Consider the following 26,643-nt stretch of genomic DNA (forward strand, 5'->3'; position numbering starts at 1 on the left):
ACATTTGTCTTGGCAGAGATATAGATGGTTAAACTTGGGAGAAACTGCTATGTGACACTAATTTCTACTATTATTTGCTGAACAGGTAATTTCAATAAAGTCTTTTAGAAGAGCTTACAAGAACAGTTTTATATCATGCAGAGTTTTGCAAGGAAAAGCTTTTTAAAAATTAAATTTAGCCTATCATGCATGTAACAAGAACAATAGAGTTGGTAATTCATTATACTAATGATATATTTTCAACTTGTGTTATTTTCCATATTCTATTTATTTAAATACATAATTAATATCTTTCTAGACAACTATACAACTTTTAATTCCAGATTTACTTTAGAAACAGAGTTGCATATTCCTATATCCTGAAATCTAATTCTTTTATATTTAGTCTTCCTATCACAACATATGTTCCAGTTACAAAATCACGTTTATTTAATTTTACTTAACTAATTAAATGAGATAGATAACCATAAGTAGAATTTACAAATACAGCCTCTTTCTCTTTCTGCCCAAGGGAGGTATACCGGTCCTTTAGTTGCTTTATAGTCTAGTTACTGCAGCTAAAAGTAAATTGTTATTTTCTGGTTGGAGATTTGATTTTTCAGGGAGAAACAAAATACTTGTTTGCTTATGCAGATTCAAGCAGCTTTGTTTCCCACAAGTTATGTAAGACAGATATTTTTGATGCTACTATTCTCAAGCTAAATTTGTTAATATTTCAAAAACAAAATTCGTTTGGGATTTTCTTCTGTTACCACTAAGGAATCATTAAGCTGTGTATCACAGACTAAATGTGCACATTTCAAAAGAAAGGCCCTAGTCTTCCAGTATATCTATTCTCATTGCTTGCATGGTATTTTTCCCCATTGTATCCACAATGTATAAACCACATATACACAAATCTGGGAATAACTTGAAAAGTAAACAAATTTTTCTGTTTCTTAACTGGTGTCTTAGCCAACCAAACACAATACTCTCTGATTATAATGCTCTAAAAGAGACAGATACAGATGAAATTGTGACTTAGGCAATGCTCATTTTTTAATGGCTTCTTTACCTCACCTCTGGAACAATACTTTCTATTTTCTATAGCCCCAACCAACAAATCATTAATTCAACTGGCCACTCTCACAAAAGCAGCTGAGCATAATGGACTTTGCAGGGTCTCTGCTTATCATATGTGTTGTATATACCTTCTTTCCCAGTTCCTTAAGGCTCTGCTTTCCCTGGTGAATCTCATACTAATCTAGCTGACAAGGTTTCATTAGGAGGAGCCCCACGCCATTGCCATATTTATTACAGCCTCTCAAAAATAAATATATTTTACAAACTCTAAGTTGCTATGTAAATATAGGTGGCCATTGTCTTAGTCTGTTCAGGCTGCTATAATAAAATACAAAAGACTGGGTAGTTTATAAACAATAGAAATTTATTTCTAAAGGTTCTGGAGTCTGGAAGTCTGAAATCAGGGAACCAGCACAGCCAGGTGAGGGCCCTTTCCTAGGTTACAAACTTTGTTTGTATCCTCACGTGGCAGGAGCAGTGAGAGATCTAAGCAGAGCCTCTTTCATAAGGGCAATAATTCCATTCATGAGACCCCTACACTTATGACCTAATCATGTCCCAAAGGCCCCATCTCCTAATACCATTACCTAGGGGGTTAAATTTCAAAATATGGATTTGTGGGGGGCACATAAACATTCAGACCATAATAGTCACTGTTGATGTTATTGTTGTCAATTCAACAACAATTGATATTTATTGAGTGCCTACCACATGCCAGGCACTTTTCTAAGTGATTTGGGATAGATCAGTGAACTACACAAAAAAATCTCTGATTTCCTTCTATCAAGAAGAAACAAAATAAATATTAAACATAATGAACTAGTAAATTATATATGTCACAGGTACCCTAGTGAAAATAGAACTGCAGATTAGGGTACAGAAGTGTAAATTGGAGACCAGAAAGTAAGATTTAATTTTAAATGGGATAGTCAGGCCTATTGAGAAGGTGACATTTGAACAAATATTTGAAGGAGGTGAGAGAGTGAGCCTTGAAGATATATATGAGTGTTCCAAGCAGAGGAAGCATCCAGTGAAATGCCCTGAGGTTTGAGGGTTCTTGGTGTGACTGAAGACACATAAGGATGTCTTTCTGGCTGGAACAAAGTGAATGAGGGAGAAAACAGTAGGGGATGAGGTCAGAAAACAAATGGGGAACAGTTTATACAGAGCCTTGCAAGCCATTGTAAGGAATTTGGTTTCTATTCTGCATGAAATAGGGGAGCCATTGAACAGTTTTGAGCAGAGAAGTGACATGATCTGACTTATGATTTAATAAGATTACTCTGACTACTTTGAGAAGAATATTCTGTAGAGAGGCAAGTGTGGAAGTACTGAGACCAGTTAGGAGACTAGTGCAATAATACAGACAAAAGATAATAGTGGCTGAATTAGACCAGGCCGGTAGCAATAGAGATAGTGAGAAATGGTCAGCCTCTGGATAGAGTCAATAAGATTATTAAGTAGAGCCAATAAGATTTTCTGAAGGAATGAATGTGGAGTGGAATTTTTAAAAAATGAATCACGGATGACTCTAAGATTGGGGGCTTGACAAGGAATTTCTGAAAGGATGGAGTTGTAATCAACTGTTACTACCAGCAGGGTTTAAAAGTTGCCTCATTACCATGGCCTGGAACAAATTTTGGTTATTGTTTCTTAGCTAGCTTCTCATCTTAAACAATATAATCAGTAAGGGTGAGTTCTATACATGGAAAAGGTGTCTATGTGGCATGATTTCCAAGTACCAGGGAAGTACAATGCCCTCCAAAATTCCCCACCTCTTGTTTGTGTCTGGAATTTAAATTGTTTGAACTTTTCTTAAAGGTTTTAAATACTACTACAATACAAATGATCCTGAAAACAGAAGCCATTTAAGTTGTTATCAATTAACAAGTATGTTTACACCTTTGTATGCAAGAGTGGTCAAAGACATATAGAAAGACGGAGATGGAAAGGGTCTTTTCAGCTGTTATGATTTAAAAATAAGTAACCTGAAAGTCATAGAAATTAAGTGACTTGATCATAAAACTCATTGGGGCAAGACGAGACCAGAATCCAGGTCTCCTGGTTCCTAGTTCAGAGCTTGTTTTGGGTAGGTTTGCTGGAGGAACAGAATGAGTAATGCAGAATGGATCCCTGTTTGGGAAGACAGTGGTGCTAAAGGTGGGAATGGACATCAAACACAAGGCAAGAATTATTATAGGTGTACACCTTGAACATATACAATGTTTATATGTCAGTTATGCCTCAGAAAAGCTGTTAAAAATAAGTAAGATAAACAAACAATTAAAAAGTAAAGAAAAATTTGACCCTAGATTCTTCTTCACCTCCTCCTACATTTCTCTCCACTCACAACCGCCTCCTAGAAAGAAAATCTACACTGGATGACCACTTCTCTTCACCTCTCATTCACTCTTCACCCTACTGCAAGCAAGTCCCCCCTCATCACTACTTAAACTCCTCAAGCAAAAGTCACTAATGACCTCCTGAGAGACCCATAGAATCTTTTTCGTTTTCTGATACTTGATTTCTCTTCAGCATTTGTTCCCCCCAATATTAAAACTCTCTCCTGACTCGGTTTCTATGACTTTATGCTTTCTGGGTGTTCCATCTTACAACTCAGCCCACGCGTTCTAAGTCTCCTTTTCAGCTCTTTCTCTTATACTTGCTCTTTAAATGGTGGTGTTTCCCAGGGCTCTATTCTTGGCCTTCATCTCTTCCTGCTTTACAAGCAGTCTCTGAATGATTTTATCCTTTCCCTTCACTTCATCTACCACCTGTGTGCTCATCTCCATCTCCAGGCCAGACTTTTTCTCTAGTCCTATTCTCATGTGATCATTCATTTAATTATTCAACTTGTCAAAATCAAGTGCCCCTTTTGTGCATTCTATCCACAGGCATCTGAAACTCAGCAAGACCCAAACTGAAATCATCTTTTTCTCCAAACTCTACCTGCTGATGTACTCCTTATCTACCTGCTGATGTACTCCTTATCTCTATAAAAGGCACTACCTGACTCACAGATTGCTCCCCTCCTCTCCATTCCTCTTAATACTGCCTTAGTCCAATTCCTTACCATATTTGGGCTCACTAGTTGCAATGATGTTCTAATAATCTCTGTCTCCAGAGTCTTCCCATCCGTTCTGTCCCCCACAGCATAACTAGAATTATCTATTACACAAATCTGACCATATCATTTCCCTGATTAAAATCATTCTATGCCCCCCATATTGATAATGGAATAAATTCCAAGGGCCTTATCAAGGTATAAAATGTTCCCATAATCAAACCCTTGGCTACTCCCCCATTTTAATTCACTTCTTGCTCTTCCCTTACCATGTATTCACTTTCACCCTTCATTCCACCTATGTGCAACAGCCTACAATTTCTTCAAAAAATCCACCTCCAGGCCTTCATACTCAAGAGGCTCTTTTTACTGAGGATACTTTATCTCCTCGTCTACCTGGAACATACCTATTAATCCTTCAACACTCAATTACCCAACACTCGATTATCCTCAGCAGTTTCTAACCATCCCAATAGTTTGTCATTCGCTCATTTATGCCCACACAATAATCAGCACTCTATCATAGCGCATACAAAAGTTCATTACACTAATCTTAACACAGCTTTCTTTTCTTACTAGACAGTGAGAGAAATTGACAAGGACTCTATCTCATTCAACTTTATATTCCCACAATTTGTAAAGCATTTGACATAAAATTCTGTAAAATATTTGCTGAACAGAATGTATCATATATAAAGTAAAAAAAAAAAATTCCTGCATATGTAATATCTTTATCCAAAGAAATAAATATCTAATTATATACTTTCAAGTACCAAAGCAACTGTGAATGGATATTTTAGATATGGAGGACTGGAGAGTTGGTTTCTATATTCTTTAAGTTATTCTCATATTGTTAGTGCTTCTACTATGTCTGTCTAGGGTACAACTGCCTCACAGACTTCATAAATTTTCCTTTGCATTATATAGCAATAAGGTAGCAGAGAAGTCAACTCTGTACAGAATTTGGTCTGTATTTTTACCTTTTCTGTGCACTATTTAAAACCTCATTCAAACTAGCAAAGCTTACTATAATTTTCAGGCAGTGTCTCTACCAAGCCACAGCATTTTCCTTCAAAATGTGGGTGATTATCATTTTCCTATGAGACTTATCCTACAGTAGAAAAGCACTCATGTTTCTCCAAGAAATGGAAGGATATTAAATTATAAAGAGAAGTTCAGACTAAGTTAGGAAATCTGTCTAAACCAACATTTTGATACTTGCCACAAAAGATTTTAACATACCAGGTTTTAAAAAAACACTCTAAAATAGCAAAGAGACCCTTATGACATAATAGCAATGAAACATTTTTTGTAGCTTCCACGTAGTTATATATTTATCTCTAATTAGAAAATAAAGCATATGGTACAGAGAAACTAAAAGCGAGATTTATTTACATCTACAAACATATTTTTTCCATCATTCATTTCAGTATTTTGAATTTTCTAATGACTATATAGCCAGCAGTCACTATAGAAATATTACATCTCTTTAAGCTTGCACTGTAAAAGGGATGAGGATGAAAAAAAACTGAACCAAAACTGGTTCTTCAGAGCAGAGGAACTTCGATAAATCTGAAGAGTTTTCCAAATACATATCTGTATTCAAAATGACTGAAAACACACATTCATAAATATTCTATTTTGCATAAGAAGATGACTCTTTTGTAATCAGGGTAATACTGATGATTTGGATTTATTTTCAATGTTTAATTAAATATTTCATTTCTGCCAGTATATCCATTATGAATTACCCTCCTTAATGATACACATTTATGCTTTTCAAGTTGATTTTCATATATGAAATTTAACTGGAAAAAATTGAACAAATATTCTGCACAGGAGAAATAGGCATTAAAGCAACAGGACTCCTTTATTGGTTTCTGGTAGAACAGGTGAAATTCCTCCCACCCCTTGTCAAACAAAATCTAGAAAACCCACATTTGTTAAAAATATTTGGGACACACAAAGCATTCTAGCTATTGTAATGTTGTTTGGCTAAGAGTTTCTTCTACATGGATAATTGCCTTTCAAAGGATCAAAATAATACAATGAGATATATAATACCTATTTGATTACAAATGAATCATTTTTTGATGAGGGTAGTTCAAACTGTTGAAATTTCTCAATTACCACCTTTTTCAGCTTCATTGAGGTATTGACAAATATAACTTGTGCATATTTAAGGCATCCAACTTGATGATTTAATATACATGTACATTGTAACATGATTACTACAATCAAGTTAATTAACATATCCATAACCTCACATGGTTATTATATTTTTTGTAGTGAGAACACTTAGGATCAACTCTTCTAGCAAACTGCAGGTATACAATACAATATTATTAACTATGGTCACATGCTGTACATTAGATCTCCAGAACCTATTCATCCTGCATAACTGAATATGTGTACCATTTGAACATCTCCCCATTTCTCCCAGCCCCCAGCCCCTGGCAAATACCTTTCTACTTTTCTGCTTTTATGAGTTCAAATGTTTTAGATTCCACAGATAAATGACATCATGTAGTAGTTTGTCTTTCTGTGTCTGGCTTATTTCACTTAGTACAACGTTCTCCAGGTTTGTCCACGTTGCAAATGGCAGGATTTTCTTTTCTTTTAAGGCTGAACTATATATATATTCACATTTTCTTTATCCACTCATCCATTGATGAACACTTTAGGTTGTTTCTATGTATTGAATATTGTGCATAATGCTGCAATGAACCCCATAGAAGTGCAGATATCTCTTCAAGATACTGATTTCATTTCCTTTGGTTATATACCCAGATATGAGATTGCTAGATCATATGGTAGCTCTATTTTTAACTTTCTGAGGAATTGACAAGCTGTTTTCCATAATGGCTGTACTAATTTACATTCCCACCAACAGTGTACCAGGGTTCCTTTTTCTCTATATCCTTGCCAACATCTCTGTTGTCTTTTTGATAATAGCCATTCTAACAAGTTTGAGGTAATATCTCATTGTAGGTTTGATTTCCACTTCTCTGATGATTAGTGATGTTGAGCACCCCTTCATCCATATACCTGCTGGCCATTTGTATGTGCTCTTTTGATAAGTATCTATTCAGGTCCTTAGCCCATTTTTTTTTTTAAACATCTTTATTAGAGTATAATTGCTGTACAATGGTGTGTCAGTTTCTGCTTTAAAACAAAGTGAATCAGTTATACATATACATATGTCCCCATATCACTTCCCTCTTGCATCTCCCTCCCTCCCACCCTCCCTATCCCACCCCTCTAGGTAGTCACAAAGCACCGAGCTGATCTCCCTGTGCTATGCGCTTAGCCCATTTTTTAATCGGGTTTATTTTTGGTTTTTATTGTTTGCTTGTTTTTGCTGTTTAACTGATTGAGTTATTTATATATTTCAGGTATTAACCCCTTACCAGTTATATTGTTTGCAAATATTTTCTCCCACTCTGTAGGTTGCTTTTCCACTCTGTTGATTGGTTCCTTTGTTGTGCAGAAACATTTTAGTCTGATGCAATCTCAAAGAAAAACAGACAAATCTCATTGTCTGTTTTTGCTTTTGTTCCTGGGCTTTTGGTGTCATATCCAAAAAAATCATTACCCAGACTAATGTGAAGAAGCTTTTTCCCTATGTTTTAATCTGGTAGTTTTGCAGTTTCGAGAATTATGTTTATTCCTTTAATCTGCTTTGAATTGGTTTTTGTAGATGGTGTGAGAGAAGGGTCCATGGGGATATCCAGTTTTCCCAACATTTATTGAAGAGACTATCCTTTCCTCATTATGGGTAATTAGCATCCTTGCCAAAGATTGGCTGACTGCAAATGTGTGGATTTATTTCTGGGCTCTCTATTCTGTTACACTGATCTATATGTCTTTCTTATGCCAGTACCATACTGTTTTGATATAGCTTTGTAATAAAGTTTGAAATCAGGAAGTATGATACCTCCAGCTTTGTTTTTCCTTCTCAAGATTCTTTTGGGGTTCCATATGAATATTGGTATTGTTTTTACTACTTCTGTAAAGAATGTCATTGGGGTTTTGATAGGGGTTGCATTGAATCTACAGATGGCTTTGGGTAGTATGGACATTTTATGAATTCTTCCAATTCATGAACATAAGATGTCTTTCCATTTATCTGTGTCTTCTTTAATTTCCATCATCAATGTTTTATAATTTTCAGTGTATAAGTCTATGTCTTTTGTTAAGTTTATTGCTAAGTATTTTATTATTTTTGTTGCTATTGTGAATAGAATTGTTTCCTTAATTTCCCTTTCAGACAGTTTATTGTTTGTATATAGAAACATGACTGATTTTTGTATTTATGTTGATTTTGTATCCTTCAACTTTACTGAATTCATTTATTAGCTCTAACAGGTTTTGTTGGTTGAGTCTTTAGGGTTTTCTACATATATAATTATGTCATCTGCAAATAGGGATAACTTTACTTCTTTTCCAATTTGGATGCCTTTTATTTCTTTTTTTTTTATCTCATTGCTCTGGCTAGGACTTCCAGTACTATGTTGAATAGAAGTGGTGAGAGTGGGCATTATTGCCTTGTACCAGATATTCAAGAGAAAGTTTTCATTTTTTCCTCACTGAATATGATATTAGCTGTGGGCTTTTCACATACGGCTTATGGCCTATTTTGTGTTATGGTAAATTCCTTCTATACATATTTTCTTGAGAGCTTTAATCATGAATGGATGTTGAACTTTGTCAAATGCTTTTTCTGCATCTATTGAGATTATTATACAATTATATTAAATACTTATTATACCTTGATATAATTATTATATATTATTACTAGGTTGAGATTTTTCTTGTTTCTTGATGTAGGCATTTATCTCTATAAACGTCCCTCTAAGAACTGCTTTTGCTGCATCCCATATATTTTGGTATGTTGTATTTCCATTTTCACTTGTCTCAAGGTTTTTTTTTTTTTTAATTTATCTTTCCATTTCTTCTTTAACTCATTGGTTGTGCAGCAGCATGTTGTTTAATCTTCACTTATTTGTAAATTTTCCAGTTTTCTTCTTGTAATTGATTTCCCACCTCTGTGGTGGGAAAAGATGCCTGATATGATTTCAATCTTCTTAAGTTTATTAAGAATTGTTTTGTGGCCTAAGATAGGATCACTTATGGATAATGTTTCATATGCACTTTAGAAGAATGTGTATTCTGTTGCTTTTGGATGGAATGTTCTGTGTATTTCTGTTAAGTTCATCTGATCTAATGTGTCATTTAAGGCTGATGTCTCCGTAATGATATTCTGTCTAGATGATTTATCCATTGATATAAATTATTGTATTGCTATTTCTCCCTTTAGTCTGTTAATATATGCTTTATATGTTTAGGTGCTCCTATGTTGGGTGTATAAATATTTACAAATGTTAAATCCCCTTGTTGGATTGATCCCTTTATCATTATGTAATGCCCTTCTTTGTCTCTTATTATAGTCTTTGTTTTAAAGTCTATTTTGTCTGATATAAGTATAGCTACCCCAGCTTTCTTTTGGTTTCCATTTGCATAGAATAGCTTTTTCCATCCTTTCATTTTCAGTCTGTGTGTTTCCTTATATCTGAAGTGAGTCTCTAGTAGGCAGCATACAGACGGGTCTTGCTTTTTATCCATTAAGCCACTCTATGTCTTTTGACTGAGGAATTTAGTACATTTATATTTAAAGCAGTTACTGATAGGTATTTACTTATTGTCATTTTGTTAATTGTTTTCTGGTTGTTTTATAGTTCCTCTCTATTCCTTTCTTCTTCTCTTGCTCTCTTCCTTTGTAATTTGCTAACTTTGTTTAGTGGTATGTTTAAAATCCTTTCTCTTTGAGTTTTGTGTATCTACTATAAGTTTTTGCTTTGTGGTTACCATGAGGCTTACATATAACAACTTATATCTGTAACAGTTTACGTTAAGTTGGTAAGAACTTAAGGCTGCTAACATTCTAAAGCTCTACATTTTTGCTCTCCCCCACCCAACAATTTTTTATGTTTTAGAAGTTACATCTTACATCTTTTTATCTTGTGTATCCCTTAACTAATGATTGTAGTTACAGTCCTTTATCAGATGAGTCCTTTGCAAATATTTTCTCCCAGTATGTGTCTTGTCTTCTAATTCTCTTGATATTGTCTTTTGCAGAGCAGATTATTTTAATTTTAATGAAGTTCAGCTCATCAATTTTTTTTTCATGGATCATGCCTTTGGTATATTATCTAAAAGTACCATCATCACCATACCCAAGGCCATCTAGGTTTTCTTCTGTGTTATCTTCTAGGAATTTTATAGTTTTGTATTTTATATTTAGATCTGTGACCTATTTTGAGTTAATTCTTGTGAAGGTAATTTTGGTATTTTTAAGGTATGAAATGATTTCCAGGATTGGTGCCCCAGTTTATAACATTATGCATATGGGAAATAAGGATTTGATTTACATAAACTTGTCTTTTAAGCATCCAGGAATCAATTAGTTCATAAGCTGGAGGTCATTTGCTCAAGTGGTTTCCAAATATCTGTCTTTAAATTGGTTTCACTAGAGTTACCTGAGATGGTTGGATGGATTTGGTTTGTTTTTTAAAAATTGACTCTCAGGAGCTAATAGTCAAGAGGGGAATTTATGGCACATGGACATAATTGATCATTATATACTACTATCATGCAGTATGTAAAGTATTTAAGTTTAAGAGCCCAAAGAGGAATTCAGCAAATTTACAGGATTTAAAGGAAGTGAAACTCATACCTAATTTTGCCATTGTCTCCAAAATTGACCTAAAAAATACACCAGTGCTGATGTCTGAGCATGGTGCTAACCTTCTAGTGGATGGAAGCTTCAGAAAGGTTCTTTATCCTCTGGCAAGCATTATTTTATGCTAACACTACTATGATTAACCTTCCTTGAGATTTTAGATTCATTCTGAAAGTGCTACATCACATTTGTACTTTAAAATGACACATGATAGAAACCTTTTAAATATTCAAAAAGTATTTCACTTCTATTTTTGTCAGAATTGCATAATAAATATTACTTAAGTCATAAGCATTGAGCGACTTGTCTACAATATTACTATTCCTTAATGCTCAGAGGCCATATTGACAAAATCAGCTGGAAAAAAAATGCAATTAGGAAAAGTAACAATTGGGAATGGAGGTGGGGAGGGACTCAGAAGGGTACCAAGGATACAGATTATATTATCTTCATTGATAAACACTGAATATAATCTCATATCTTTCCTTACCCAACAGACCCAACTTCAACTTTCTCCTTGTGCTTACCTAATTTACAAGCATTGCTTTATTAACACCCAAAACAAGTACTTACAAAGAAATGGTGAATTCCCGTTTCCTTATGTCCTAAGTTCATGTCCAATGCAGCATTTTATGTACAGATTCCAAATTTTGCTTTACAAATTAGGAGAGGCAGAGTTTTCATTTTACAGGTTGAGCTTGCAGCAGGGTAGATAGAACAAACTTTGGACTTTGAAATAAATTTGACCTGCAAATCACCAAGGAAAAATTAAATTGAAAGTTAACAGTTAAACCTATCCATGACTAGCCTGAGCAAAAAGTGTGAAGTTCTAAACATTGTGTTCAAGTCACACACCTCCTGCTCCCCAACGTGGTCAAGCTACAGCAAAGCATGCCCAGTCCCTATGATACCATTTCTTGTGTGTTTGACCTGGCACTCATTCACTTCAACACAGCTGATCACCTCTACCAGCACCAATTTTCCAAGACAATGTTTCTTCCTCTCACTGTTAGTACTACACACACTTTAACAATGGCTTTGGACATTGTGATTCATTCTGAAATAGTGACTTTGACCTTAATATTTTCATTTTGTCAGGAGGAGGAAAAGCAAGCCTAAGACAGATTGGTAGTAAGGAAAATGGAAACAAAAAGTCACTTTTGGCAAAAAGTCATCTTTGGCAAGCCTCAATCACACTGAGTGGCTATCAACTTCACTTCCACAGAGCAGGCAAATATAAGTAGAATATGGAATAAACTTCTCAAGCAATTTTATTAATGATCTTTCTATTAAGGAGTGCTGGGTCTGAATGATCCTTGTTGTTGATATACACTGCCCTGTGTCATCAAGTAATTACACACCACTTGCCTTCATTTTTCGCATGGCAACCTAGAAAGTTTGGTGAAAATTTGTTCATTTTTATTTGATAGACAACATGACTTAGTAATAAGAGGAAATAGCCTAGACAGAGAATCCAGAGGAATTCTAGATTCTCTTGTTCTCTGAGAGCTAAACTGTGGCAAATCACCAAATTTCTCTGAGTCACAGATTCCTCTTTAAATGAAAAATTTAAATATCTCATATTATCATTTTAGGATCAAATGGAAAAACGAACATGAAAGGGCTTTGCAAAACAAAGTTCTACTCCTAAATCATCAGTCATGCTTTTCTGCCTCCAAAGGGAGTTAAATTTACATTTACTCCTTCTCAACCATTCCTCCTCCTTGAGAACAACTTATAACATTCTTTTCTAAAATTGATGACCTGAGTTAGGGGCAAGGTTAGAATAAAGCTACTGTCCCCAAAAGGAACTGGATCTATAGTTTTGGCCTAGTGGACCACACAAGGAAGCAAGCGGTCTGACTTCAGCTACATTTACAGTTTCAAGAAGCAGCAGTTGAACTCTATGTACACTGAGTGGTTCCCTGATTGGTTGATGTCTGATCAACCGATTCCCACTTGAGGAATGCTATTAGATCTTTAGCATCTAATGGGTGGGTGAACTGAGTGTTGTCAGGGGTGAACAGCTATTTCACAGCTGGGAGCTTCCAGAATGCTAAGGTGCAAAAATGAGCATTAGCTCTGGTGATTCTAATATGAAAAAACATCACTCCACAGAGAACTTTTCAAAGACTACACAGGGCACTTTGCAAATACAGGATTGAACACACCATTGGAAAATTCAAGAGGAAGAATTTTCTTTAATTGTAAGCACAGGATACTGTATAGAATTCCATCTCTATAGGTGAAATTACATCTCCAGACACACAACTGGATCTATAATTTAATATTTTGTACAGGATAACAATAATGTCTGTAGAGATTAATTACCCTGATCAAGCTGAACAAAGATGAAATGATGCTCTGCTTATTTTTAAATATTTCTGCCTGGTACCAACTGAACTCCGTCAAATTATGAGCTTAATTTTCTGCTCCAATGGTGAAATGTGACATAAAACTATCAACGATAACCTTTTACAGCACAATAAACGTTTAAATACGGAGTTTCAAATTACAATTCCAAAAGAAAGGCTCCATTATGTCTTGTATCAATACTTAGTAAAAGGATCAGTTCTCCAACGAAGAGGGACTCTGCTTGCCTACTGTTCCAGCACTAGCACTTCTTTTTCAACTTGCCTTATGAAGACTTGGATAAGGTCACTGACTTCCACTGAATTCTACGTGGTTTCGTTTATGCAAATGGCTTCTCTTAGGCTATTTTAGAGGTCTAAAGAATATGGACCACTCTGGCCTATCTCCGCAGCTAACGGATGCTCCCACAGGCAAGAACTTACTTTTGTCCTTCTGTTATCACACAGGCCAAGACGCCACTCCACAGCATAATGCTGAGTCCTTATTAGGTACTCAATCATTGAGTGCCCCATGTTCCTGAGGGTTATTTTTCAGGCTCTTGGCCCCGAAGCCTCTCAGTTATGCCAGTTATCTAGGCATAAGCCTACCTCCAAGAAAAGCGGCTACCACTCAGTGAAGAGAAGGAAAAAGACTAAGATATTGGAAGGCCAGCTTCAGCACAATACGTGTAGTTTTTTCCTCATCTTAAAATATTTACTCACATCTCCCTGGAAAGTCTTTTAAAATCACTTTTCTGAGGGAGATAAGCTTCATCCGTAACTAATTAGTGGCTGCTTTCTGGAAACAATTTAAAAGGTGCATTTGCAGAATTCTCTTCTGTCTTTTTATTAAAGCCACAACTCTTACATCTATCACTCGCTTCAAGCTGGTCCCATTCCCTTCAGCACGGAGCCTCGCCCCTTCAGCCGGGAGCCCCGCTCACTTCTAAATCCGCTTAGAGCCCCGCCTCCTCCTTAGAGGTTCCAGCCAATCCTGTATTCTCCAATGTCTTGGTGTCGAGCTATCGCGAGACTTCAACCGTGTCTTTCGAGAGTCTCTAACCGTGTGGACTTGCGCAGAAGACACTCATGAAGCCACTGCCGGACAAAGGGGGCGGGGCGCTCCTACGTGCGCGTTCACCTTGACCCCACGCTCCAGCGCGCGCCCGGCACGTAGGAGCTGTGGTTTCTGGGCCCCCCCAGGAACAGCAACACACGCCAGCCTAAATCGCGCGTGCCCACCTCAGGCGGATGTTCGCTGGGTGGCGAATGCGTGCCTGGGACCTGCGGGGGCATTAGAGGGCCCCGGGCCTTGGTGCAGAGAAGCTCTAGGGGCTTGGAGAACGAGTCTAGGTAGGCGCTTGGGTGATGGAGGGTCAGGGGTCAGAGGTCGGGGACGGAAGGCGTCTCTGCACAGAGACGGAGGTCCCAGGGAGGGAGGACTCTGTTGTTCTGGAGTCCGGGAAACTAAAAGGCTGAGAGGGAGCCGCAGCGCGAGTCCCCCCGACCATTCCCCATCCCAGACGTGTGGGCCCGTGGACCGCCGCGGCTCCCCCGGGACGAGGTGGGGCCGTGGGAAAGGAGGCTGTGCTTCTCCCCGGGGGCTGGGGCCTGCAGTGTCTTGTTCGAGCGCCCGGGGGGCTGTGATCGCGTTCCTCCGCCTCGCGGCAGCTTGTTTGCCCGGCCTGCTGGGAGCAATCGGCGCTGACAGCCCTCCTCAGACTCCTCGAACCGCTTTTGAGTCTTTCGGAAGAAAACTGAGTGGGTATCACCATTCGCCGCAGATATGCCCCTGGAGACTTGGAACTGGGCAGCCGCCTAGCTTCTTGGTGGGCGGGGTTGTAATGTAGTAAAGGGGAGGCCGAGGCCAAGTTAGTTTGAAAGTTCTCAGTTGGCTCTGGAGTCATATTAATTACATTCGCATTCAAAACCACCAGTGCACGTTGTACACTTTTACTCCGTGGTAGTTGCTAGTTTCCAGAACCAAGATGTGTTTTCTGATGATTGACGGTCACTGACAGATAAACAGTATTATTAAATAATGACCATTAAGCTTGTGTCTTTTTTCTAAGTGACTTGACATTAGCCATGAGGTAAAAATCCTAGATATTTGGTGTTTTGCTACTTGTGTTTAACTTGTGGCTTTAACGGAACAAAAAAATAATTTTAAAGTCATTAAAGCTATTTTTTACTATTCGGTTGGGTGATAGCAAGAATGATGAAACTCCCATGAATTGAAATGATCCATAATATCTGTACTGTCACCAAAAAGACTAGTTGATTTATGATCAGTAATCATGCTGGAAGCAGTGTGGTAGTGAACAGTTGTGGGATAAGTGTTCCTGTACTGCAAAAGCTGGCACTTCCTGGAGTTTACAAGGTCCACTTAGCCAATAAGCTGGCAGTTGAGAATAAAATAGTTTAGTTTTGAAGGATGCTATGTATATGTATATATATCCTCTTCTTGTCCAGCCTAAAGAACTGTACTTACAGGATTATTAAAACAAATCTTTTATTAAGAGTTCAGGCTAGAAAGATTTGGGGGAAACAATCTGCTGGTGAAAAATCTTATGAGGGCATTTTCTAAGTATCTGTGACTAACATATGTTCTAGAGTTCAGTAGATGAAAATACTCTCAGCCTGCTGGGATTATCACTATAGAAGAAGATTGTGGTAATGCTAGGTTATTGAGAACTTTTCAGTTATCAGTAGTGATTGGGCTTCACTTGCATAAGGCTTACCTTGGACAGCAATATCTCAAATGTATATACTCTTTGTTCCCCTAATAGCCTAAACCCAGGCCTACCATGGATTTGTGGTAATTCAGGATTGGTATGTGTCTTTTAATGAAGAGCTGATAATTTGGAGAGTAAAGAACCTGAATAAGTTTAATTGATATCCATTTGTTGTACTGTCTTAGTAACTTAACATTTTATGTTTACTCTTCTAGCAGTCTATCTTTGTTTTCTGTTAAAGATACAGGTCAGTCAGTTTTCTCTGTCTTATTCTGGGCCAGAAATAGTAAGGAGTAGTTTCACACTACCTATAGTCTTTTAGAATATGGTGAAGAGAGATTCTTCCAAAAAGAAATATGAGTAAAGTACTATACTAGGTCCTTAAAAAGAGAGAGGGTATTCAGAGAATTAGAGATCTTTGGTTCACGCTACTTTGTATATCATTTCCATCCTGACACTGAACTGGCATTGGGAGTACAATGCTGAATAGGATACGATTCCTGCCCAGCTTTCAAGTAGTTCAAAGTCAAACAGTTAAGAACACTGTAGCAGTTGGGATCAAGGAGGAGAGGCCCTTAACTCAGCATACCTGGTCATGGAAGGTTTTGTGGGGAGATTAGGACAGCGATAGGCAGAAAAGCATGAAAGGGCGTTTCAAGCAAAAGGCTTTTTACATCTAAGTGAGGGACAGTAAAAATGTGGTCCATATAGAAAACTGCATATAATCATGTTATACCCAAACACTGATATTTAAGGGGGAGGAAGAAGAAGCAGAATCATCAAAGATGAGATTCATCTGGTATGAGGAAAACAAGGAGAAGGATTTAGAATTGGAATATGATTAGAGATATATGGAATTTTACCAGTACTTGACTTATTAGCTACCAGTTAACATTATGGTTATAAGTAGCTTTGATCAAATATTATCTTCTTTGGTTCAAGAGTTATCCCTAGATAGAGATCTGCTAGAAAAAGAGTCAACCAAAACAGGATGGTGGGGTGGAGGGAAGGCAGATCATGAATGTTTGCTCAGTAGAGAACTGAACAAAACGAGAGCCTTGCTAGAAATCCTGGTCTTTATTTTTCTTCAACTTATCATTGTAATTGACAAATACTTATATAATATTAGAATAATCAGATTGGAAGCAAACATCTGAAAGAATGTGCAAATTATAGTGGTATATATCACTTAAAAGATGCTGGATGAGCCTTACCAGAGAAAAGAACAGAGTTGAAGGAATGTGTTCTGATTCAATAATATCTCTATTACAAGACTGTTGTAAGAGAAAGGGCACATATTAACCTGTCTTCGCAATTAATTGGCTCAAAATGGTCATGGATTACTAGAGATGCAGCACCAGTTGAGCAGACATTTCCCATCTATACTATACTTTGGAAAGAAAGAAGTGGATTTTAGTAGGCAGCTGGCTAACAATAACGAGGTTTCTCAAACTTGGCTGCATGCTGGAATCACCTAGGGAGCCTAAAAAATAATGGAGGTAGTGCCTGGGCCCTGCCCCAGAGATTATAATTTAATTGGCTGGGGTAGTACCAGGCATCAGGATTTTTAAAATTTCCTCCAGGTGATTCTAATGTAAGTCAAATTTGAAACACGCTGATCTGTAGTCCCCCATCCTGCCACTTTAAAGTTTGGTTATTGTAAAATATAGTTTATAGTGTTCTAAGGGTGATGATAATAGCAACTACCACTTACTGAATATATGCAAAATTTCTGTTGCTGTGCTCTTGTACATACACAGAGGCTAGATAATTTGTACGTGCCAAGGCTAGAATTAGAATCTATTGATAGGACTTCAAAGCCTACATTCTCTCCTGTAAACCAGATTGCTTTGCAGATGTGAGACACTTTAGCCAGTTGCTTTGGGGGCTTTTAGCGTTAATGATTCCATAATTACCGTGTTACTAATATTACTGTGATTGGTGTGATAGATTGTGTAACTGGCCCAGTTCCCTCCCCATCCCCTACCTCATATCCACGCTCTTTGCCATGAGCGGTTCCACCCATGAAGAAGTGTAATATATGTCCCCACCTCTTGACTTTGAGTCCATCCATGTGACTTGCTTTGGCCCGTGGAACCTTAGTGGTTTTACCCTGACCAAATACAGAAAAATACTTGTTTGGTTGGATTTGTACTCTTACACCTCAGTCACTGCCATAAGAACATTCCTGGGGTTTTTTTTCTGGTCCCAAGAGAAGGATGAGGACTACATTAAGCAGAGCCGGGCTGCTTCTCCCGAAACCTAGCCTAGCTCAGCCACCCCTCAGCTAACCTGCACATCTGTGAGAATAAATGACTGCTGTCTCAAGGCAGAGCTTTGGGTGACGCGTTATACAGCATATTTATGACAGTAGCTAACTGATAAACTGGTATAGCCTAACTTCAGCAGAGTGACCCAATTCCAGTATTTCAACCTGTGCTCTGAGGAGAACCAGACACAGATAAGCACTTAGGTTATTAAGGGCTTCCTATATTATTCTGATCTCTTATCCAAGATAATAGAGGCGATAAGATGCTTGAAAAGTAGTTAACTATAGTCAGAGATAGATCACCACCTGCATATTCATAAACCAAGCACTGGTTGAGGGAGTGGAATTCTCATGATTGACTTAGACCAGCAATGTTTGATAGACATTTTGCAATTATGAGAATGTTCTATATATTTACACTGTCCAGTACAGTAGCCACTAGTCACATATGGCTTTTGAGCTCTTGAAGTGTGGTTAGTGAGAATGAAGAGCTGAGTTCAAATCTTTTTTTAGCTTAAAGTTAAATAGCCACAGGAAGCTAGTGGCATCCTTATTGGACTGCACAAACAACTTCCTTTAGACTACGGAGGAAACCACTCTTCTTTTAAGTCACAAGGCCAACGTGTTCCTAAGTAAGAGAAAGGTTCTGTCAACAAGGAAATGAGATAGATCTTAGGTAGATAAGCAATATTATTTGTTTCTTTTATGGTTATTGTTCTATTCAGATCTTCTATTTATTGGACCAGTTTTATTCATTACATTTTGTTAGTAAATTACACATTTTATCTAGATTTTTCAAGTTTATTAGAATAAAGCTATTCTTAATATTCTCTTAGCAGTTTTTAAATCACTTCTGCACCTACTTTTTGTCTTTGCTTTTTAAATTAGTTTTTTTTTTAATTTATTTATTTATTTTTGGCTGCGTTGGGTCTTCCTTGCAGCGCGTGGGCTTTCTCTAGTTGCGGTGAGCGGGGGCTACTTTTCGTTGCGATGCACGGGCTTCTCATTGTGGTGGCTTCTCTTGTTGCGGAGCACGGGCTCTAGGCGCGCAGGCTTCAGTAGTTGTGGCTCGTGGGCTCTAGAGCGGAGGCTCAGTAGTTGTGATGCACGGGCTTAGTTGCTCCGCGGCATGTGGGATCTTCCCGGGCCAGGAATCGAACCTGTGTCCCCTGCATTGGCAGGCGGATTCTAAACCACTGCACCACCAGCGAAGTCCTGCTTTTTAAATTAGTTTTATTAAGGTAAATTACATGCAGTAAAATTCAACAATTTTACATATACAATTTGATGAATTTTGACAAATGTGTACAATCATGTGATCACCAGTAGAACATTTCTGTTACCCCAAAGGTTTCCCTTCTGCTTCTTTGCTGTCAGTCACCTCTTACCACTTCCTGGCCCCTGGTAACCACTAATCTGCTTTCTATCACTAGATTTTTACTTTTTCTAGAATTTCATATAAATGGAATCATACACTGTGTAGTCTTTCACTTCTGGCTTCCTTCACTTAGTATAATGTGTTAAAAATTCATCCATGTTGTTATATGTATCAATAGTTTATCGTGAGTAGTATTCCATTTGTTTATCCATTCATCAGGTGGTGGACATTTGGGTTGTTTCCAGTTGTAGGCTTTTATTAATAAAACTGCTATTTAAAATTTCAAGTTTAAGTCTTTTTTATGATTCTGTGTTTTTATTTCTCTTAGGTAAACGCCTATGAGTGGGATTAATAGGCTGTGCAGAAAATGTATATTCAATTTTGTAAGAAATTGACAGACTTTTCCTGTTGGAATGCTGGAGAGTTCAGTTCTAGTTCTTCTACATCCTCAGTCTTTTAAATTTTAATCATTCTACTGGATATGTAGTTTCTCATTGTGGTTTATGGGTTGAATTTGAAATGCCTTAATGACTGATGATGGTGAAGATATTTTCATGGGCTTACAGTATTTGCAACGTATAGATCCTCTTTGGTGAAACGACTGTTCAAAATTTGTGTCCATTTTTTTAATAAGGTTGTTTTTCTTATTGATTTGCAAGAGTTGTTTATATATTCCACATAGAAATCTTTCATCAGGTATTTGTTTTACTAATATTGTTTCCCATCCGCAGCTTCCCCTGTCATTTTCATAACAATATCTTTTGAAGAGCCAAAGTATTTAATTTCATTGAAGCCTAATTTATCATCTTCTTATAGTCTCTGCTTCTTGTGCCCTATTTAAATTTTTTTTTTTTTTTTTGGCCTAATCCACTGTCATTTAGATTTTCTCTTCAGTTTTCTTCCGGAAGCCTTACAGTTTTAGCTTTTATATTTCAGTTTATGATCCATTTCAAGTTAGTTTTTATGTGTGTGGGGAGGTAAAAATCAAGATTCTTTTTTTTTTTTGCATAGAGGTATCTATTAAAAGGGATATTCTTTCCCCATTAATTGCCTTTGAATTTCTTTCAAAAATCAATTGACCATGCTATGTGGGTCTATTACAGGACACTTTATTTTGTTCCATTGGTCTATATGTCTATCTTTATATCATTACCACACTGTTTTGATTACTGTCAGTGTAAGTTCTGGAGTCATTGTTAAATCTTTCAACTTTACTCTTCTTTTTCAAAATTATTTTGACTCTTCTAGTTCTTGAGAATCAGCTTGTCAGTATCTACAAAAAAAAAAAAAAAAAAAAAAGGCCCGTTGGGATTTCGAATGGGATTACTTTGCCTCTGTAGATCAATACTGAGGAATTGACATTCGGCATCTTGAGTCTTCCAGTCCATAAACATAGTACATAGTATGTATATCTCTATGGTTATGCTACTAAGCTATTTTCTCTCTTTTTATGTAGACTTGACAATTTTCAGAATAAAAATTTTTTAAAGTTATCTTTTAAAGAACTGTAAAAACAAGAGAAAAAGACATATTTATACACATATTTTTCATTTACAATGCTTTTTATTCCATTGTGTAGGTCCAAATTTCCATCTAATATCATTTTCCTTCGTGAGGACTTCCGTTAACATTTCTTGTAAATGTGGGTCTGCAAGTGAATTCTCTTGGCTTTTGTCATTTTTTTCACCTTCATTTCTTTAAAGATACAGTCAGCCCTCCATGTCTGCAGATTCTGCTTCCACAGATTCAGCCAACTGCGGATCGAAAATATCCAGTAATATAATTTGCTTTCCTAAAACTGCCAGTCAGTTTTTTTAATAGCCCCCTTTTTGTGTTGTGACTTCCTGATTCTGTTTCATGAAAACAATATGTTATCTCCCTGAGGATGTAATGATGTTGACTGTTTTATAAAGTTCTTATTCAGATTGCTCCATCTGCTTGGGTGAAAGTTTCTTTGTTCATTTATTCTCCTGTTGGAGATCCCTTCATGTTTGTTGATTGTGAACTCATCTTTGAGGTTCAGATTCCCCACTTTACCTTTCATTGTCTCTGCTTGTACAGTTTGCTTAAGGGGAGGCTCAGAAGCAGATGTAAGACTTGTTTTCTGTTGTATTCAGTGAGGATGGGAGATTGGTGAGACCTCCATATAGGCAGAGTCCATTGCCATCTACCTTTTTTTCTTTAGTCAGTGGCAAAGGACATCTTTCCGTTTTAGGCACCGCTCTCACCAGAAAATAGATACCCCCATCACAGCTACCTTGCCTTTGGGAGAAATAGGGCAGGTAAGGGCCTGTGGGTTCCCGCTTTATTGTTCTACTATAATCTGTGCTGTAGCCCTGGACTCGCTTTGGGTTCCACTACCAGGTCCCCCACCACTGAGCACGGCAGCCCTCTTGATGATGCTCCCATCTTTTGTGCTAATACATTCACGTTGTCACTCAGCTTTCCAGTTTGATTCCCTCTGTATCATTCTTTAGGAATGCCTCAAAGTTTCTGGTCAGCTGAGATTTCCCCTTGTTTTGTATTATCTTAAACAGGGCTACATTTGGAGCAGAGTAATTAAGGATGGGGAGTTAGTGGAGGTAGAGGGATATAGACTGCTCTGTGTGCTCAGTTTGTCGTCTGTACTGAATTAAAGACCATGGTTTGATCTATACTTCTTTTATATCCTCTCCTCAAATACAGCACGGTGTTGAATACTTACTGGGGACTCAGCAAATACCTGACTGGATTTTATTTAAAAATGGAATTACTGAAAATATTTCTTTTGTTTGTTTTTCTATATATGTTATATATATATTTTTAACATCTTTATTGGAGTATAATTCCTTTACAAAGGTGTGTTAGTTTCTGCTTTATAACAAAGTGAATCAGCTATACATATACATATATACCCATATGTCCTCCCTCTTGCGTCTCCCTCCCATCCTCCCTATCCCACCCCTCAAGGTGGTCACAAAGCACCGAGCTGATCTCCCTGTGCTATGCGGCTGCTTCCCACTAGCTATCTATTTTACGTTTGGTAGTGTATATATGTCCATGACACTCTCACTTCGTCCCAGCTTATCCTTCCCCCTCCCCATTTCCTCAAGTCCATTCTCTATTTCTGCGTCTTTATTCCTGTCCTGCCCCTAGGTTCTTCAGAACCATTTTTTTTTTTGATTCCATATATATTTGTTACCATACAGTATTTGTTTTTCTCTTTCTGACTTAACTTCACTCTGTATGACAGACTGTAGGTCCATCCACCTCACTACAAATAACATAGTTTCGTTTCTTTTTATGGCTGAGTAATATTCCGTTGTATATATGTGCCACATCTTCTTTATCCATTCATCTGTTGATGAACACTTAGGTTGCTTCCATGTCCTGGCTATTGTAAATAGAGCTGCAATGAACATTGTGGTACATGACTCTTTTTGAATATGGTTTTCTCAGGGTATATGCCCAGTAGTGGGATTGCTAGGTTGTATGGTACTTCTATTTTTAGTTTTTTAAGGAACCTCCATACTGTTCTCCATAGTGGCTATATCAATTTACATTCCCACTAACAGTACAAGAGGGTTCCCTTTTCTGAGAATATTTCTTAAACTGCACTTGAAGACAAATTTTGTTTATACATCCTTTTTTTTTTCCCCAGCTACATGGTTGGAATAAATTGGAATAGGCACCAACCATCATTATGACTTTGTGATTTAACTTCTCTGAGTTGTTTTATGCTACGTATAGGAATTGGCTATTCTTTTGGGAAATGTAGTTTAGGGCCTACCTTATATAGGCTGCTTTTAGCCCAGTTTCCTCTCTTGAGATGACAAAGCTTTCTTTTCTTTTTTCCCTGTATTTTTAAGTTTTCTTCTTTTATTGTCTCTGCCTTATTTCCCCTGGTTGCCATCACCACCTTATTTCTTGCCCAGCTATCTCTCTTATTCTTTTTATATGCTGATTCACAAAAAGAAATACATTTCTATGTTTTCATCTTCCTCTTTTGAAAAAGAAGATATATTTTTAGGGATTTTTAAGTTATGTAAGAGTCAAGTGAAGTTTTGTTAACTCTTTGGGATTATAAAACAAAATTGAAATTCTATGGTGATGATATGAATCTAAATGTTACTAAAAGTTTTCAAATAAGCATTTCCAGGATATCTGAGAGATCTACCTTACTATCATGCTGCTCCTTAAATGTATTTTTAGAATTTATTTTATTTTAAACAACAAATTATCTATATTAAATTTATCTGTAAAAGACCAATAAGACCATTAGAATTTATATGATACATGAGATTATAGTCAGTGTGTTCCAAAGCTGTATTTGACTTATTAAAAAAATTATCCATTACTTTATGTGTGTCTCTGAAGATTTCATGTTATGTGTGGGATTATTTTTCTATGCTGAATTTCTCATCTGGGAGTATTTTAATACTAAAATCCTCTCTTAGAATGCCTACTGTTGCGTTTGTCTTCTAGACTTCGTATTTACCAAGATAACTTGAAAATGAGCAGCCGACGGAAACGTGCTCCTCCAGTGAGGGTAGATGAGGAGAAGCAACAGCAGCTTCGTTGGAATATGCATGAGGACAGAAGGAATGAACCTCTCACCTTAACTGATGACGAGCAGTGCTGCCCAGGCTTGGACTCCTCTTCTGCTCACTGCATCATCCTAGATGATAGTCTAAAGGAAGAAGTGGCTCACAAAGATAAGAAGAGGTGTTCAGAAGTGGTGAGCGTCTCAAAATCAGTTGAAGAAGAGACTGGTGGCATTTTTTCCCCTTTGTCTCTAAAGCTGAATATTGTGATTTCTCCCTATCACTTTGATAATTCTTGGAAAGCATTTCTAGGGGAATTAACTCTTCAGCTTCTTCCTGAACAGAGTTTAATTGAAAATTTTTCTGAAAGGAGTTTTACACTGATGAGTTCAGAGTCGAGCTATCAGTTTGTGATCTATGTTCATTCAGAATGCGAAGATGTAGAGAAAAAAGAAAGAGGACTCAACGAGCCAATCAGTATTTGTGACAAAGGTATTCAAGTGGAATCATCCTTCAGTGGTGAAATGTTAGAAGATTTGGGGTGGCTGCAAAAGAAGAAAAGAATAAAACTTTACCAAAAACCAGAAGGAAATCACATTATCAAGGTATGCAATTTCTGTAGTGTCTTTTAAGGTTCTTCTGCATCAGACAGCCCATTTTGAAATTAACTTAGAAGGAAGGTCTGGAAAGCCAGCAATAAGCCTCTCATTATTAAGTGTCAAAGTACGCTTTATTTGGGACATTCAATAGCTATAAAAAATGTATATTATAGCTAATCATTTTCAGGCTGCTCTTTTTTCAGGATCTTCCTGGTTCGCCCTTTCCAGTTCTACTCTCAGTGACTTGTTTTGGTCCTCATTATCTCTTTCTCTTCCTGTAGCAATCCTTTAATATTGCCTTTTCAACTCCTTCATTTCCTTTGTCTCTGGGCTGGTATGATATGAATGGAAATGGAATTCTAGTCTATTTACTGCCTCTAGAATTAATGATAATCTGGCATATAAGTCTCTCCTTTGATAGGCCTTTGTCTCCTTCTCCAGCCTCAACTCTTAATCACTCTGCTTTTTAGTTTGCCCCAGAAAGTGCAAATTAATTTGTTTCCTGCAGATACCCTGCTGTCTTTTTGCATCTCTGCTTTTGCTCTCACACATCCCTCTGCCTGGGTTGTTCCTTCCTCATCCCTCCTAACTCCTGGTCATTGCTTAACGTTCAGCTCAGAGTTTACTTCACCTAAGGAGATCTTTTCTTAAACTCCATGGATGGTGTTACATGCTCTTCCCCCATAATATCTAACACATATGCTTATTTTTACCTTGGTCACTTGTAGTGTACTTACCTTTTATATCTTTCCCCCTCACTAGACTATGAAGTTTTTTGTCTTCACAGCCCAGTAAAATACCATGTACTAAACAGATTTTCAGTAAATGAATGAATAAATTTACCATTCATTTCATTCTCTGCTATTCACTAGCCAAGTAACTTTTTGTGAATCATTTAAAGGCCCTAATTTCAGCTTCTTTTTGTACGAAATGTAAATAGTACTCATTCTTTTTACCTCATACAGTTGTGTTGAGAATCAGGTGAGGTAATGTAAGTAAATGTACTTTGTAAACTATGAAGCAGGTTTATATGCCTTCATGCTAAAACTTGAAAAGAAATTCTAAAATGTTAAATTCACCTCTGTTCAGTTGAAAACTGTGTTACACATTTCTCACACTATAAAGCAATTATATCGGGCTTCCCTGGTGGCGCAGTGGTTGAGAATCTGCCTGCCAATGCAGGGGACACGGGTTTGAGCCCTGGTCTGGGAAGATCCCACATGCCGTGGGGCAACTGGGCCCGTGAGCCACAACTACTGAGCCTGCACGTCCGGAGCCTGTGCTCCGCAACAAGAGAGGCCGCGACAGTGAGAGGCCCGTGCACCACGATGAAGAGTGGCCCCTGCTCGCCGCAACTAGAGAAAGCCCTCGCACAGAAACGAAGACCCAACACAGCCAAAAATAAATAAATTAAAATAAATAAATTTTTTTAAAAAAGCAATTATATCGATAGCCCTATTTATAGTTTCAGAATTGACAGAAGGAAAGGAGAAAATTTAGAAGCATTAGATTGTAATTAATTCTTCCCTGTACAGTCTTAACTATACAACCAAGCATTCCCTCTCTTTGCTGATAGTGCCAAAAATTGTGGCTCAGGGATAACAAGTATGTAAGAATTCATGGATTGTATGCCTGTGTTCTGTCCACTTCTCCCACCCACACACCAAATCTTGATCTGTTCTGTCTTCCCTAATCCCAATTTTTATAAACATTTAAACACTTATTGCTGCCATAGCAAGCCATCTCTAGGTACAAAGCAGAGTATAAGTAGTGAAAAATAATCTTTGCCACTTATTCCTGTATAATGCTGGTTGATTCTTGTTCTTTAGTGAAAAAATATGAGAATCTCAGTGATTAGGGAATCAAGCTCAGGATAATACAGGAAAATGAAGGAAACTGTGTTTATTGATTATCTACCAT

General features: G+C 37.2%; 1 protein-coding gene across 6 annotated transcripts in view; it reads left to right on the top strand.

The window, feature by feature from the left end:
* Window positions 1–14,391: 14,391 nt before the first annotated feature.
* SHPRH (SNF2 histone linker PHD RING helicase) overlaps window positions 14,392–26,643 on the top strand; it is a 93,069-nt gene continuing 80,817 nt past the window's right edge. For 4 of the 6 annotated variants that reach the window (XM_061207671.1, XM_061207669.1, XM_061207673.1 and 1 more), the window contains exons 1-2: window positions 14,392–14,572; window positions 24,066–24,729. In XM_061207671.1, coding sequence (XP_061063654.1) covers window positions 24,094–24,729 — 636 coding nt within the window. In that variant the 5' untranslated portion in view covers window positions 14,392–14,572; window positions 24,066–24,093. Of the gene's footprint in view, window positions 14,573–14,968; window positions 14,981–24,065; window positions 24,730–26,643 lie in introns of those variants that run through there. The other 2 variants (XM_061207670.1, XM_061207668.1) reach the window with 2 other exon arrangements.

Source organism: Eubalaena glacialis, chromosome 12 (genome assembly GCF_028564815.1).
Source record: "Eubalaena glacialis isolate mEubGla1 chromosome 12, mEubGla1.1.hap2.+ XY, whole genome shotgun sequence".
Classification (NCBI taxonomy): domain Eukaryota; kingdom Metazoa; phylum Chordata; class Mammalia; order Artiodactyla; family Balaenidae; genus Eubalaena; species Eubalaena glacialis.